General features: G+C 36.2%; 1 protein-coding gene across 1 annotated transcript in view; it reads right to left on the bottom strand.

Annotated features, from left to right (window-relative positions):
• CDK8 (cyclin-dependent kinase 8) overlaps positions 1-17303 on the bottom strand; it is an 88084-nt gene that overhangs the window by 32596 nt on the left and 38185 nt on the right. Inside the window, exons 4-6 of the mRNA XM_010851253.1 lie at positions 15924-15999; positions 6760-6870; positions 2959-3099 (exon numbers count right to left, since the gene is read on the bottom strand). Of these exons, the coding sequence (XP_010849555.1) occupies positions 2959-3099; positions 6760-6870; positions 15924-15999 (328 nt within the window). The remainder of the gene's footprint in view (positions 1-2958; positions 3100-6759; positions 6871-15923; positions 16000-17303) is intronic.

Here is a 17303-nt window from a genome sequence, read left to right as displayed (position 1 = left end):
GTGTACTTATTACTACATTCAGCCTAACAAGAGTTCCAGAATTATCAAGTATATTTCCTGTGGAGGATGACAGACCTCAGTTACTGATTTGCTACTACATAATGATCAGTAGTGACAAAATTAACTTTTATTTATTAAATGGTAAAGTTAACTATACATATCAACCAAAGAACTCCATAACTCTATCAACTCAAATCAGTGTTTCTATTAACAATAAAGCCAATTTTATTAAGCAAAAGCTTCAGTAACACTCTGGACTATTTTCAAATGGTGTTTTTAGGGGGTCTATGTTAATTTTCTACCTTGATATGAAGCTTCATGTGGCAAGTCAGCACCTTAACCAACTTGTCCAATTCTTAACATTAGAAATCTACGTAGATCTGCTAAGGTTGGTATCACCTCATTTCATCTAAACCTGACTGAAGAGGAGCAAATAACATAATTAACTAGTAATTATACTGCAAATAATAACTGCTTGAGGAAAGATTTTTTAAAAAATGTCATGTCATACAGCTTCTAAAGAATATTCTTCAGAGTAAATACTTTTAATACTACATATATGAATATCTTATGTAGCTGTAGTTGAAAAATTATACACTATCAATCAAACTCCAAAATTTGATTTTCAGTTGGCAGGAAGGTAGGCACAATTTTAATAAAAACTATGATTATGAATCTTTCCTTCAAGAACTGAAGAATAATTCAAGAGGCAGGGACCTGAACCAGTAAGATCCAGCCTAGGGGAGGAGGTTATCACTTCACTGAGAGAATGGTCAGTGGGCCTGTGATGCACAGAAGGGTCAGGCGTTTGGAAAGAGCACTAAGAAGCCAAGCATAGACATTACAGGAAACCATGCTTCAGACGGAAAGTCAAAGGAGGCAGCAGCAGACAAATAATTGATTACAGTTTAGAAAAGATTGTGGATGAACACACTTCTAAACAGATGGCAGTGGCCTAGCAAGAGGGGGTACAGCACCAGGAGGGATCTGCTTCAGTGAACAGGAATATTTTACCCCTGATACTGTTCAGAATTGCGAGTATCTGGTAATAATGAAGTGTGACTACTTTTAGTTTGTTTCATTATTACTTTTAAATCAGCTGCACACAGCATGTTCCTTTGTCACCTGCACCTGGGCACACTGCTCCACGCCCTGTCTCTGGGGGCACCACAAACACACACTTCTGAAATGACCTGCTTGGCACTGTCTCTATGCCAAAGACAACTGTTCAGGCTGTGTCAATAGAAAGAACTCTCCCAAAAGAAATCAGACTTCAAAACTATTTTCATTACTTTCATTATTTCATAGTGTAGTTAACACTAATGTAAGCAGTTCAGGTATATTATGGGGCTTCCCTGGTGGCTCAGATGGTAAAGAATCCACCTGCCAATGCAGGAGACCCAGGTTTGATCGCTGGATTGCAAAGATACCCTGGAGAAGGGAATGGCAACCCACTCCTCCAGTGTTCTTGCCTGGAGAATCCCATGAACAGAGAAGGTACATTATACATTAGATTCTTGCATGGAGAATTCCATGAACAGAGGAGGTATATTACATATTAATATAAAAATTAAATACTGGTTTAAAATCAGTTTGTGTTCATCTAATGAACATACATATTTTAGTGATGAGAAATATTTAAATTAAAAAATCAACATTATCTTAGCATAATTAACTCTAAGGGAGAAAAATGCCCTTTAACCAGATTCTATTCTTTTAAAATCATGAAAAATGTCAGGAGCTCAAAAGTAGTAACAGTTTTCCCCTAAGCTGACTCTTCTAAAAGTTGAAATTTATTTTCATTTTCATAAAGAGACAAAGGATTTTTCATATTTATGTTCTGTAAATTCACTGCTTATAAATATCCTACTTCTATTAAAAATAAAGTTTGCATAAGATAAAAAGTTATTTCAACCAAACTTCTGATGTGTTACTGGTCCTACTGTAAATGCTTTTTCTAGGCTTGAGAACTGGAGATAAAATAACTGCCACTAAATGTATTTCAAGGAGATTTACTGAAGACAGATGAAAGAACCAGAAACTACAACACCTGACTGAAGGCAGAGACGAATGTATTAAACACAGAGCACCCGGCAAAGAGCACACATGTGAGGACAGAGTGGCTCCACCTTATCCGGATGGAGACTTCTCCTAAGTACACATGTGATCAGAGACCACGCCACAGCTTCCAGCACTGTGTCTATAACTGCTTGAAATGAAGGCATTGCTACAAACCTCACTAGAGTCACTACATTTACAAAGAAAAGAACAAAAACACAATGTAATTATGCAATATCAAAGGGGTAAACAGGAATCTGAAATTTAAATGATTTAAATATATAAAGCTTTCATGAACAAGCACAATTTAATCAACAATTTAATGCTATACTTTTTTTTTAAGGGAATACACTATTCTGCGATGTAAAATAAAAATAAAGTCAATTTCTGAAGTTTCTGAATTCTTAAGAATTTAGTGTACCTTAACATGGCAAGGCTTCTTAATAATGTATCCAATCATGATTAATAAAGGCTATTGGCTGAGAGACTGCTACTAATATAGTGGGGTTCAAAAAACAAGCACTTGAACACTTCTCTTCTAATATTCAACTTCATATGCAGTAGGCTCCAAAGGTTGTATTTTCAAGTTATTCATAAATACACCAACTTCCAGAGTTTGTCTGGCATCTAATAATCAATGTAAAGCAAGCCAATGCTTTATTTACAGACTTAAAAGCTTACCAAAACCAGTGTGGCCTCTTTCACCTCTTAAGCACCAGCTCATGTATGTCCCGAAGCAGGGGACATCACACAGAAGCACAAGGCTGGGCTAGTTTTGAGACCGTAGCATTCCTGCTTCCCCTGTAAGGTCTGCAGGCCTGTACAGCACTAACATCTAGATATATCACCCAACTCACAAGTGCATCTTTCTAGCTTACACCTAACTACGTTTCAACTTACCAAATCCCTGTGCAACACCCAGTTAGCATGCAGGTAGTGGATCCCATCCAGAATCTGATACAATAGTGACTTCACCATCCCCCGAGGTAACTGAACTGGCTTCTTGTTTGCTTTAGAAGCTCTGTGAAACTTGATTATATGCTGAAAGAAAGAAAAATATCACCAGAAGCTTAAAAAAGAAAAGAAGGAAAGATAGTTTGATAAATAATATTTTCCTAACTGAAAAAGAAATACTCAGGGATTTCCAAAGATACTGAAAATATCATTTCACATTCTGCTGGATAGCATAAATAACCTTAAATAACTACAGCTAAAAAGTCATTTCCTGAGCATGGGATAGGGCCTCAGAAAATAAATTACAACAAAGAAGTAGAAAGTAATGTGATTTTATTTTTAAAGTATAATTAAAAATTACTTTCAGAGTTACTTGACCTGTTTAGTGAAAATTTTCAAGAAACAAATATCTGTTATTCGGCAGTGAATAAAATGTGTATTAAATGAAAGAAAGAAAAAAAGAGAGTTTTGGCTGGTTGACATAGCATAGGTGTGCTAACTATTTACCACAACTGGGTTATAAAGAAAGCAAATGGAAAAATATTTCAATTAAGTACACAGAAGCACAAAGGAATAATATGTAAATGACCAGTACATATCTCTGGTCATATATAATATTTAGAAATATGAATGCTTCAGAAGAGGGGAGAAAAAATGGCCTTGAAACATCTAGCAAAGCTTTCTAGGTATAATGTTAGTGGACATCCAGTAAACATAATGCCACTTTATAAATAGAAAAATCATTTTACAAATAAATGTACCTCAACAGAAACAAGATCCAATGTTTCAAACTCTCGACAGATGTCTTCATTGTAATGAAAGCACTCAAACTGCAAGAAAATCTAGAAATCAGCTGCAGCCAACTCTGCTGTGCATACCACTGGGCATAGGCCCGAATCTAACAGACACTAGAGCAGACTCCTGGCCAGTATCTGACTGCATATTAGGTGTATTCTTGAACTTAGTAAAAATAATTAAAACAGGAGTGATTATTTTAATAGTATAACTATTATTTAATAGTATAACTTAACCTTTTCATTTCCCTTTTCTTAAGATACAGAAGTAGAAAATGGGTAAGAAATAACAAATGACTAATGAGTGAAGGAGTTTTATTTTCCAAAGAAAAAATACAGAGCAAAGGCCTATATTTGGGAAGGTAAAGGGTATCAGTTAGTGCCTTTAGTAGTATGTAGTATGATTAATCAATTTAGTATGATTAATCTATCCTTTAGTAGAAGCATGATATTATTTTAATTTTCTTCTCAGTCATTTTTTTGAAGTACTTAAGAACAGGCAAACAAAACAGAGCTATAGTAAGTCCTAATAATCTAGACTGTTTTGTCACCTATTCAAAGAACTATCCAAGTCACATCACCTTAAGAAGAACCAGCAGCTCTCAGAGCTTAAAAAAAAAAATTAAGATACATTAAAAAAAGAACATTAAAACCTGCCAGAGTAAGAATGAAAGGAAGAAACATGCAGGGGAGGTAAGATAATAAGTTGATGCCATATACATTTCTTTAGGCAGTATTTTCATTAAGGTATTACAAATTACTTCTTTACCAATATTTTATAGCTACAAAAACTACAGTGGAGAATTTCTTACCTTCACTTTTATTCCTGGGTTATATAACAAATACTGCAATATGCATACCATAAGATTTCACCAACACCTAAGTAATTTTTTAAAATGACTTTTTATTCTTTTTGCCTTTGCTGCCTTACCCCAGCTAATTCAATATTCCAATTAAAATAAGAAAATAAAATGGATAAAAAGTAGTTTTAGTAAACTGAATCATCATTTGGTTTTTATTAAAATGAGCACTAGAAATGCTTATTTGGCTTACATGAGTTGATAAAGCCAGTAGTGACTCTATACACACATTCTGCTGTGCTGCTAAGTCGCTTCAGTCGTGTCCAACTCTGTGCGACCCCATAGATGGCAGCCCACCAGGCTCCTCTGACCCTGGCATTCCCTAGGCAACAATACTGGAGTGGGTTGCCATTTCCTTCTCCATATACACACATTACATGCAGCTTAATTTATTAAAGTATAATTATTATACCTACACATAAAATTAAATATTACATTCCAGTTTTGCTAGAAAACATGTTGAATACAATACTATCTCCTATGCTCAAGTATGTCTTATTACATACCATGCTTATCAACTAGCCTAGAAATTTTCTCATAAATTTGGATTATATAATTTGATTTTATATTACACTTAAATATGATAAGTGTTCAATACTGGCCACTCCAATTTAATGAACTTTTATTAACAGAATCCGAATTTGATTTGATTAGATTTCTTTTACAATAATAGAAGCCAACAAAAACTATCACGAACCTTGGGCAATAGTCTCATAAAAGAGGGAAAATTTCATGTGTCTATTTTGTTTGAAAATAGTTCTTTCCAGGTAACTTATATAAAAATAAATTGAATCAAATCACATTTAGTCATGTAAAATAGCAATCTACAAACAATACGAAAAAACTTTTTTTAAAAAATAAATCTGAAAGCATATGAAACCAAAATAAGTTTCAATTTCTGGAGTCTGTTAAAGTTAAAATGACCGAAATGAGGATTCATCTGGAAATTAGCAAAAGAGTTTGAAACTTTCATTATTTTCAGAAGGTAAATTTCCTTTTACACAGTTTTACTGAGATTTGTGCTAGCTTTATTTCAAAATTTTGTACTTCCATTTATGAACTACAGCTGAATGAAGAGATATATTTTGAAGATTCTGAAATTGAGCCAGGATACAGTAATCCCTTGCATATGTTTTCTCTTTTTATTTAGCTCAATAAATGCACAGCCATGCTAATTCAGTAAGTATAGACAGGATGCAAAACATAGCCAAATCTTTAAAGAACTTATTATGTATTAAATAGCATAAAAATATATTTCACAATAGTGAAGTAGTTGTTAATTAATTAACGACACAATACTGGACATTATTTACTTGTAAAAAAAAAAGCAGTAAAAGTATTATATTTTACAGATGGGGAAGCTACCCCTTCAGAATCATTAAGAGATTTGCCCTCTGTCATTTGACAAATAGGCCCACTAAATCTCAATCCAAGTGAGTGAATCTAAGTTGCTCAATTGTGTGCGACTCTTTGAGACCACAAGGACTATATCTATCTATCTATCTATCTATCTATCTAGTCCGTCCATGAAATTTTCCAGGCCAGAATACTGGAGTGGGTAGCCTTCCCCTTCTCCAGGGGATCTTCCCAATCCAGGGATCAAACCCACATCTCCTGCATTGCAGGCAGATTCTTTACCAGCTGAGCCACCAGGGAAGCCCAAACCTCAATCTAGTTCTCCCAATAAACACAACATACTCAGGTCCCTACACAAGGTATTATCACCTTCTCATCTTAGATTCCCTTCACTACAGAAAAAAAGGAAATACGCCGCTTTTAAACTTTACAACAAAACAGTTATTACTGTTACTTTTTTTTATGTTGTCAAAATCCACAGCTAGGAAAACAATATTAAAGAGCTGTTTATACTCTTCAGATTCTTTTGTTCTCTGCAGCATGTCAAACTGATAAGAACAAAAGTAAAAATACAAAGCAATACTCTAGCCTTCATACTTTCTCAAAAACATTCTGAGATCCCTTTTATCTTAAAATAATAACTCTATTACTACGATGAGCTCCCCAAATTGTCTCCAGTTAGTCCTGTTGATCCCCGACTGAAACCACTGGCCCACATCCACCACGGTGCACCTTACCCAGAGGTCATGTTCAGCATAGTCAAACAGAAGCCACACTTTCCTGTCTGCGTGAGACAGAAACACCTTTTGAAGAGAGATGACATTTGGGTGCTTAAGTTCTCGAAGTAGCTGCAAAACAAAGGGGAGTCATTAAAAATCTTTGTCATACAAGTAACATGAAAAACCCCACACTGTTTGTAACTCAAAGGCAATACAAACCTAATGGTACTCAATCCTAAAAATCTAATAAATACCCATACAATTTTGAGATGCCCATACAAATGAATACAAATCTGTGGGCAAAAGATACCGAAAAGATATAATTGTGTAAATCTGTCAGTTTTGTTATTGTTCAGTCGGCTTCCTTCTTTAATGTTTTTATTATGGTAAAATATATACAATGTAAAAATTACCATTTTATGCTACTGATGAACCTATCTGCAGGGCATGAATAGAGACTCAGACATAGAGAACAGATTTATAGACACACTGGGGGCAGGAGAGGGTAGGAGAATTGAAACAGCAGGACTGAAATATATACGTTACCATATGTAAAATAGATAGCTAATGAGAAGCTGCTATATAACACAGGGAATTCAACCTGGTGCTCCCTGATAACCTAGCGGGGTGGGATGGGGTAGGAGTTGGGTTCAAGAGGGAGGGAACATATGGATACCTATGGTTGATTCATGTTGATGTATGGCAGAAACCAACGTAATAGTGTAAAGCAATTATCCTTCAATTAAAAATAAATATAATGTTAAAATATTATGTTGTAAACATTTTTTAATAAGTAAATTTTTAAGAAATTACCATTTTAACCATTTTTAAGGGTTCAATTCAGTAGCATAAGCACACTCACAATGCTATGCAGCCATCCCGAAACATCCATTTTAGAACCATTTTATCATCCTAAACAGAAATTCTGTACCTGTTAAGCGATAACTCCCCACTTTTCTCTCCCTGTGAGCCCCTGGTAACCTTTATTCTACTTTCTGTCTCTATGAATTTGCCTATTCTAGGTGCCTCACATAAGTAGAATCATTATTTGTCCTTTTGTGTCTGGCTTATTTCACTAAGCATAACTTAGTCTTTAAGGTTTATCCACGGTGTAACATATATCAAAATTTCATTGCTTTTTATGGCTGGGTACGTTCCATTCCATATATACACAGTTTGCTTATTCATTCATCAGCTAACAGTCACTGGTTATTTCCACATTTTGGCTACTGTGAATAATGCTGCTATGAACGCTGGTGTATGAGTACTCAAATTCCTCCTTTCAGTTCTTTGAGTAAATACCTAGGAGGGGAACGGCGAGATCATATGATGACTCTATGTTTAACTTTTCCAGGAACCACCAAACTGGTTTTCACAGTAGTTTCACCGTTTACATTCCCATCAGCAATGTGTTGAGAGTTCCAATTTCTCCACACCCTCATCAACGTTTATTTACCTTCTACAATTTTTTTTATAATAGCCACGTCCTAATAGGTATGATGTGGTATCTGCTGTGGCTTTGATTTGCACTCCCGAATGACTCATGGTGTTAAGTATCTTTTCATGTGCTTATTGGTATATCTTCCTTGGAGAAACGTCTATTCAAGTCTTTATCGTAATGTCTATTCAAGTCCACTGCCTATTTTTGAACTGGGTTTTTTGATGTTGTTATTGAGTTGTATTTCCTCATATAGTGTAGACATTAATCCTTTAGCAGTATATGATTTACAAATATTTTCTTCCATTCCGCTAGTTGTCTATGTTTTGACATCACACAACAATACACTTAAATCTGTAGTTTGTAATTCTTTGAAAAACTACCTATAGTTGTCCCTCAATATCAGAGGGGGTCTGATTCCAGGACTCCCCAATATCCCACCCCACGTGGGTACCCAAATCCCCCAGTGCTCAAGTTCCTTATGTAGAATGGTACAATATCTGCATATAACCTATGCACATCCTCCCATATACTTAAAATCATCTTTAGATTACTTAAAATATCTAATACAATGTAAATACTACACAAATAGTTGCTGGAGCATGGTAGATTCAAATTTTGCTTTTTGGAACTTTCTGGAAATTTCTTCCCCCAAATATTTCCTACTTGCAGTTGGTTGAATCCATGGATACAAAGGGACAACTGTAACAGCAACATAAGAAAACACAACAAAATAACATTCATCACCACTGAATACCAGATGAGAATTAAGATCTGTAATTCTGTGAGATACAGTACCTATTTTCCTAGGTATTTACATTACAAAGTAAAGTTGATTAAAATTTTATAAATGTTTCATAAAATAATAAAGAGCTTGTACAAACAGAAACAACCAAGTAGAACACACTTTCAAGGGCTTATTAACCCTTGTCATCTCCTAGAAGGACATTCTTCAATGTAAAACCTTGTATCTCCTTATTTTATCTCCGTTTAGCAACCCAAGTGGCCCTAATAATCCATCAGCATTCCCCCTCCACCAAGCAAAAACAAATAAAACAGCAACAATAAGAAAAAACTTCTCATGAAGCCTGATATTCTGTCTTTATCAGTTAGAAATGATTTACACCGTGCCCTGCAAATGTGTTCCAAAGACATGACAGATCTGTGAGAAAGTCAAGGTCTTAGAACTTAGGACTTCAATATCTTTTATAAGAATACTGTCACCAAAACAGGTATCAAGTAAATGTAATGTTAATAATGTATTAGGGGCTCTGAAATGAATTCACAAAACAAAGACTACGAATGGACTATATATGAAGTCATTTATATGAACAATTATTCTTTGGAAAATGATTATTCTATTTAGGAACAAGATTAAATTCAAGTTATATATTTCTACTTTTAGAACAAAACTTCAAACTTACGAAACTCTAGAGATTAAATACAAATTCTCTGAAACTTAAGCCCAATATCTAGAACTATTTGCTAATTAACAAACAAGGCCAAGAATCTGATGCAGGAAAGCCGGGACTCTGGGGTCACTAGGGACCAGTCGGCTGGCTGGAGGAGGGGACCTAGCGCTAAGTTCATCTCAGTTCTGGGTCAGTGTTTTCTCCATTACCTCACAACTGGAACACACTTCTCAGCTGGGCAGCGATTTCAAATCCTCTCTGGAAACCATCAGGGTGGAAATTATAACAAACAAACTCCAAAGCTTTGGCAAAAGCTCTCTCAAATTATTAGAAACCTACATATAAGTAGGTTATTCTCAGGTGTCGCCTGAATCTCACCTTTTTAGTTACTGTACTAAAAAGAAAACAGCAGCAACCATTTTACTGAGCTCTTCCCAGGTGCCAAGAATGGGACCAAGTATGTGACATGCACTATCTCACTCCATCATGAATTACCCTATGAAATATTTATACTGCTTCTGTTTTACAAAGAGGAAATGGTGGTGTAGATTAAATAATTTGCTCAAGGTCACATTCATAAGTAGTGGTTAGAATCAGGATTTAAATGCTTTCAAAGTTAATTAATTTCTAAAATACAAATCCAACACTCTGTGGTCTAATACCAACACCTCCTAAGACCAAGCCCCCAGAGGCAGTAATTCTTCATCCAGAGACACAGATATTTTAAATATATACTAGGCTGTGAACTGGACAGTGGCAGGTACTGTGTTTTGATTATCACGGAACTGCTAGTTTCAAGCACACTGCCTGGTACTTGAAAGGTATTCATTAAACACCTGGTGAATATATGAATAACTGAATTCATGAATAAACAAAATGTATCAGCTAAAGGCATCGTCAACACACCCTTTGGCTTCTGAACTGTGGACTAACATCAATGCTTTCATCAAAAAAATCAATTCACTTCTATTTTTAAGAAAATCCATCTAATTGGTCAAATATTAAGTCTTTGAGGGCAATGATTTTACTAGTGAGTAAGTATGATTATTATAGTAGTAATAAAAGTGTTACGGACTTAACTGAGTTTGTGTTTGCAAATTCTTGTGTTGAAACCCTAATCCCGGGGCCCTCAGAATGATGCTATTTGGAGATAAGACCCTGAAAGAGGCAATAAAAGTAAAATGAGGTCAGTAGGATGGGCCCTAATCGAATCAGAATGATGACCTTATAAGAAAAGGAGATTAGAACGCAGAGAAAGATGACCTCATGAAGAGGCCACAAGAGGGTGGCCGTTTGCAAACCAAGGAGAGGTCTCACAGGAAACCAACTGTGCAGGCACCCTCCACCACTAAGAAAACAAGGTTCTGGGTTGTTGAAGTCCCCCAGTCTGTAGCATTCTGTTGTGGCAGCCTGGGCAAACTAGTACAGTAAATAGCTATCACTACTGAGTACGTACAACACGCTCTCCTGGGAGCTGGGTCACTGAGGGATTGGAGCTGGCTGGAGCTCAGTCTCTGTGAGGACCTGCCTCTAAGTAAATATTTACACTCACGCACTTCCAGGGAGCTGCACTACATTTAGCAGGGCTCATTTACCCAACACCTGCCACACACCAGGCCCTGTGGTAGGTGCTACACAAGGTTCTGGGATATAAAATGTGCTGAGACCTTCCACAGAAGTCCTCTGGCAGCAGATAAATTCAAGTGGGCAGGCCATCTGCACACTGTGGCTGCCACAGTGATGACTGGCATCTACTGAGGAGCCAACAGGTACCCAGAGCTCACCGTGCCCTAAGAAGTGACCAACGCTCCTCATGCACAGAAACCCTATGAGACACCACTGCTCTCATTTTACAAAGAGGAAACTAAAACAGGGAAATCAGGTAACCTGAACCTGCTTTGGGTCCTACAAGCCAGGTAAGTGGTAAAGCCAGGGTAACAAGTGAAGTGAAAGTCTCTCAGTCATGTCCGACTCTGCAACCCCGTGGACTATACAGTCCATGGAATTCTCCAGGCCAGAATACTGGAGTGGGTAGCCATTCCCTTCTTCAGGGGATCTTCCCAACTCAGGGATCGAACCCAGGTCTCCTGCACTGCAGGCGGATTCTTTACCAACTGAGCTATGAGGGAAGTCCAAAGCCAAGATAAGAGCCTGGGTAATCTGGGTAGGGTCTTAACCACTCTCTGCAACCCTGTGAGGCAGTGAGCTATGAGAGGAACAAGGAGACCAGTTGTGGGGGAAAAAACTAGTAATCAACAATAAACTATCTGGAAAGCCTCACATATTTAAAAATTAAACCATATATTTCTAAATAACCCATGAATAAAAGAAAAAACTCACAAAGAAAATGGAAATTGTACTATGTGATGATAATAATACAATGTGACAAAATTTCTCAAGAAAAAAATGAAGAAAAACATAGCTTAGGGGCAAACTTATAGTCTTCATTGCCTTATTAGAAAACAATAGTTTTTTAAAATATCAATGACCTAATGGTCCACCTTAAGAAGATAAGAAAAGCAGGCCAAAAATAAGTAGAAGAAATAATAAAGTTTAAGAGCAAAAATCAATGACACAGAGAACACAAATTACCAAGTCCACAATGAAACAGGGACACCACTACAGAAGCTACATTTATGAAAGACAGTAAGACAATATTCTTAACCTTGTGCCAGTAAATTCAATAACTTAAACAAAATGAAAAATTACATAAAAAATACAACTTAAACACAAAATGCTAAATGTGAAAATATATGGTTTGTGAATTCTGTCAAGCATCTGAGGAAAAATAACTGCCAACTGCACGGAAACTATCAGAATACAGAGGATGAAGAAAGGCTGCCTGACTTGCTCTGTGAGGACAGCACAACTTCAATACCGAAGACAAAGGCAGTACAAGAATGATAATCATAGACTAACATTCTTCAGAAGACCTAACACTCCTTAACAGCACACTGGTAAATCAAATCAAGTGATATATATAATCAAGCAGGGATTATTTCAAAACTGTAAAATTGGATAAATATTAGGAAAGTAATCAATGCAGTCAGCCAATATAACAGTAAGAGGAAAAACTATACAATCATTCTGTATACAGAACTATACAGAAGAACTATACAGTCATTTCAGGACATGTGAAAAAAGCATTTGACAAAATTCATTACCATTTACAAAAAAAAAAAAGGGAACTTCCTAAAGCTTGGCTGATGGTATCTGTAAAAAGCCTATAGCTAGCATTTAACTTGATGGTGAAACACTGAAAACACTTTCCCCCAAGATTGGGAACAAGCAGTAAGATGCTGGCTCTTACCACCATCCAACATCTTCTGAGAGGTTCTAGCCAATGCAATAGGAAAGGAGAAAAATAAAAGCATACAGACAGAAAGAAGTAAAACTATTCCCATTTACAGATGACATAATTATTTATGTAGGAAATTCCAAGATATCACCAAACCTACCAGTGAATTTAGAAATATAATTTATATAATATATAGCATTTTAGGGCTTTCATTGTGATTCAGTGGTAAAGAACCCGCCTGCCAATGCAGGAGGTATGGGTTTGATCCCTGGCCTGATTCAGTGGTAAAGAACCCGCCTGCCAATGCAGGAGGTATGGGTTTGATCCCTGGCCTGGGAAGATCCCACATGCCGCAGAGCAATTAAACTCGTGCACCACAACTACAGAGCCTGTGCTCTAGAACCCGAGAGACACAACTCCTGAGCCCACGTGATGCAACTGCTGAAGCCTGTGTGCCCTAGAGCCCGTGCTCCGCAACAACGGAAGCCACCGAGTAAGAAGCCCATACACCGCAACTAGAGAAAAGTCCACGCAGCGACGAAGACCCAGCACAACCGAAAAGAAAAAAAATTAGGACGAAGGAAATACTCAGAAAAGATATACATAAGTAAGTGGGTAAATCAGGTAAATCTAAATAAATTTGATTTAAAAAAACTTATAACATTAAAAAAATCAATCCTAAGTACAGAAGCAAAGAAGTAGAAAATATTTTAAAATAATACATACATAGTACAGAAAACATAAAATCCTTAGGAATGAATTTAACAACTATGTAAAGCCTCCACACTAAAAAACTATAAAACGTTGTTGACAGAAATTTTTTAAAAACCTTAAAAATGGAAAATATACCTTCTTAAGATTCATGGCTTGGAAGTTTAAGTATTATTAAGATATCAGTTCTCCCTGAACTGATGTAAACCATAATCTCAGCAGGCATTTTTTAGAAATAAAAATGACTAACCAGTTCAACAATGTACATGCTAATTCAGAGAACCTAAAATAGCCCAAACAATCCTGAATCAAAAGAATAAAAGCTGGTGGCATTATACCACCTCACTTCAAGTCTTGATGTGTGTGATGCAGAGTGACTGGAATCAGCCATGGAGAGACAAAGAGATCAATGGAACAGAATAGAGCCCAGAAATAGTCCAACACTTACAGTCATTTCATTTTTTACAAATATGTCAAAGGAATTCAATGGGAAAGAGTCTTTTCCAAAAATGATGCTACAATTGTACATTCGCATGGAGAGAGGGGAGGAGACATTCAAGCATTACATCAGACTACAAATAGAAATGAAGTGAACAGATCACAGACTTACAATAAAAGCTAAAATTGCAAGGCTTTAGAAGAAAACAAAGGGAAATATCTTCACAATCAGCAAACAGACGAAGATGTCTTCAGCCAGACACAGAAAACAAGTCATAAAAGGAAAAAACTAGCAAATAAGACATTATCAAAATTAAAAATTTCTGCTCACCTTAGGTAGAAGAACCACTATCAAGTACAATAAAAATAAGGAGTATTCCTTACTGTGCTTAACTGCATTTACAATTATCAACACAGATAAAAAGCTAAGAATGTTTCTGAAATGAATGGAGTGTTGATTTAAAAACTTTTTGTTGATGAATAATAAAGACAGAGGAAAGCACATGAATGGTAAGTGCACAGCTCAGTGAGTTTTCACACGTGAAACCCACATGACCAGACCCAGGGCAAAATCAAGAAACAGAACATCACTAGATCCTGAAAGCTCCCTTGTCTGTCCTTCTGCTCCCTCTCTGCCCCTCCGAAGGTCATCACTATCCTGATGTCCAGCATCACTCACCATATTGCAATGGATTTTAATTCTTTACAACTGACTGGAACACAGAGATTAGTAGAAGTTGCAGAACTGACAGTTAATGAACAGATATCTTACCTCAAGATTCAAGAGTATGAGAATTTTATCAATGAAATGAAATACAGTTTTCATTACAGCGTACCTTTGGTTAAGAACGCCCTCCATCTCACTCCTATTCTTCCCTTGTGGGGATAATACTTACATGGCCTCCAAAATCTGAAACCCTCCTCGATTCTCTAGTTATGTATATATACCCTTTTCCCAGTCACTTCTATCACAGTGCCTGTTATATTGTTCCTGTAAGAGTTATGAGTCTCCTTTCTCATCAGTGTGTAAACACTTAAGGCCAGGGTTCTTGACTTTTCTAAGTTTCTATACTTTAACTTGGTCTAGTTGCTGTCAACATGATACAAAATAATTGACTATTAGTTGAAAACCCAATGGTATAGAAGCTGTTAAATGAGTAAAATTATTTAAATTAATACCTCCAGGCCATAACAGCCTATATCTGTAGAAAGAGGGCTGAAAGCAATACAAGTGAAGACTATTATAATACATATTTTAGAATACTCTGACTAGAGACTGAAAAGATAAGTCTGGACCCATAGTTTCCCAATGGTAAAAACTGAAGTAAAAGCTCACTTTAAATGTATGAATAATTATTTGGTAATGCATTAACATGAATATTTTCCTTTGGAATCAAAATGAGATTTTAATTACCATGTGGCAATGATATACTTCCAAAAAAGGGGGTACATAATTTTACATATGCAAAAGAATAGACAGAAACAATGAAAATCAAATAATCTCATTTTAAGTTCATAAGTAATGGCAATAATTTCATCTTATTAAAATAGAAACATGAATTTTATATGAATTAACTTATAATAAATACTTTTATTACACACAATGAAATAAGAATAACTGGATCCTTATCTATTTAGTAACTTTTTTTGGAAAATATATCTATTTATATAAACAACTGAGACTTAATCCCAAATCAATTAATTTATATAGCAATTTTTGCTAGAACTACATACCATCTTTACACTTTTCTATAAATAGTTGATATGAAAAATACTTCTCAACTTTCAATTAATGTGTGTTTATGACAAATACAATTCATAGACTTATATATAATTGATACGCATAAGTCGGTTGATAATGATGATAAAAAAGAGCTTCACTTACTGCTATTTCTCTACATGCCGACATAGAGATCCCGGTTCCTTCTATTTGTTTTAAAGCATAGTCTTTATCATCTTTCCTGTGAAAACAAAGTGATTTTAATATATAAATAAATCTAAATGTACATTCATTTTAATATATATAAAGAAATAGGAATCACATACACTTTGACACCCTTCATATATAATCACATAATTTCACATAGGAAAAACTTTTTAGATAATCCAGCACAATCACATTATTTGATGAGGGAAGTTATAGTCAAAGGAATAAAAAGACCTGTTCAAGGCTCTATGCTTATTTGCACAGGAGAAAGAAGATTCCAAAATGAAGCTCCTGACTTCCACCAAGTAAGGTTCTTTCTGCTTTAATATGTGTACGCTTCCCTATGTGTGTGTACATGTGTGTACATGTACACAATGCATATAAAGTAAAACTTGCTTTCTTAAAACCCACTCAGATATTAAGGGGTCAAAAAAGTTAAGAAATGAATGCATCTCTCATGAAGTACAAAATGGTTATGATTTAAAACATGTTGTAGTTCATATCCCCAGATACCTTCAAAGAGATTCACTCAGTTTGTGTTTGCTGAGCAGTCACTGTCTCCAGAACTGGGGATTGACTGGGGTTCCCACCTCTGTGGTGGAGCTTTCCGTGTGTACCGGCGGTGAGAGGTAACTAACCGACCCACCACAGGATATGTGCTAAGGCGCAACCCGCAGAGGTGACCCAAAAGTCACGCTGTGGAGACCCAAGCCAAGTCTCCTCAGCGGAAATCCCAACTAACCAAGGCCTGAAAGACAGTCCTCAGACCTTCTGGACTCAGGACCCTTTTTCTCTCTTGGGTGTCAATGAAGACCCTGAAGAGGTTCTATCAATATTAACCCTCTTAGCATTTAAAAATGGGAACTGTTAAAAACACAGCCCACAAAAGCACATACCCACTAGCCATCAGAGCAACGGCATCATCACCTGCCTCGTCACCTTTGAGAAAAACCCACTGTACACTCATGAGAATCAGAGTGAGGAAAAGCAAAGAATACAGCGCTATTGTGAAAATAGTGTTGACCCTGCAGATCCTCTGAAAGGATTTTGGGGACACCTAGGGCTTCCCAGATCACACTCTGAGAACTGTGCTGTGTTAAAAGGGAAACAGTGTGCCTTGTCACCTGAAGGGAGGGAAAAGCATTTGAAAAACAGTCACATTAAATAACTGGAGATGAAGCTGGCGATATAATTAGGAACCAGATCATACAAGTCTTTTTACTCCAAGAACAAGAGGAGGTGCTCCATTCAAGATTTTTAAACAGGAGAATAGCAATCCTCCTTTGGGGAAAACATCTTTGCCTACCCTTTTTGAATGCTAGGGAGGTGTGTGTTGGG

The sequence above is a fragment of the Bison bison genome, unplaced genomic scaffold, assembly GCF_000754665.1.
Source record: "Bison bison bison isolate TAMUID 2011002044 unplaced genomic scaffold, Bison_UMD1.0 scf7180017864299, whole genome shotgun sequence".
NCBI classification, from domain to species: domain Eukaryota; kingdom Metazoa; phylum Chordata; class Mammalia; order Artiodactyla; family Bovidae; genus Bison; species Bison bison.
Note: the sequence above shows the minus strand (reverse complement) of the source record. Positions and strands in the feature narration are given on the sequence as shown.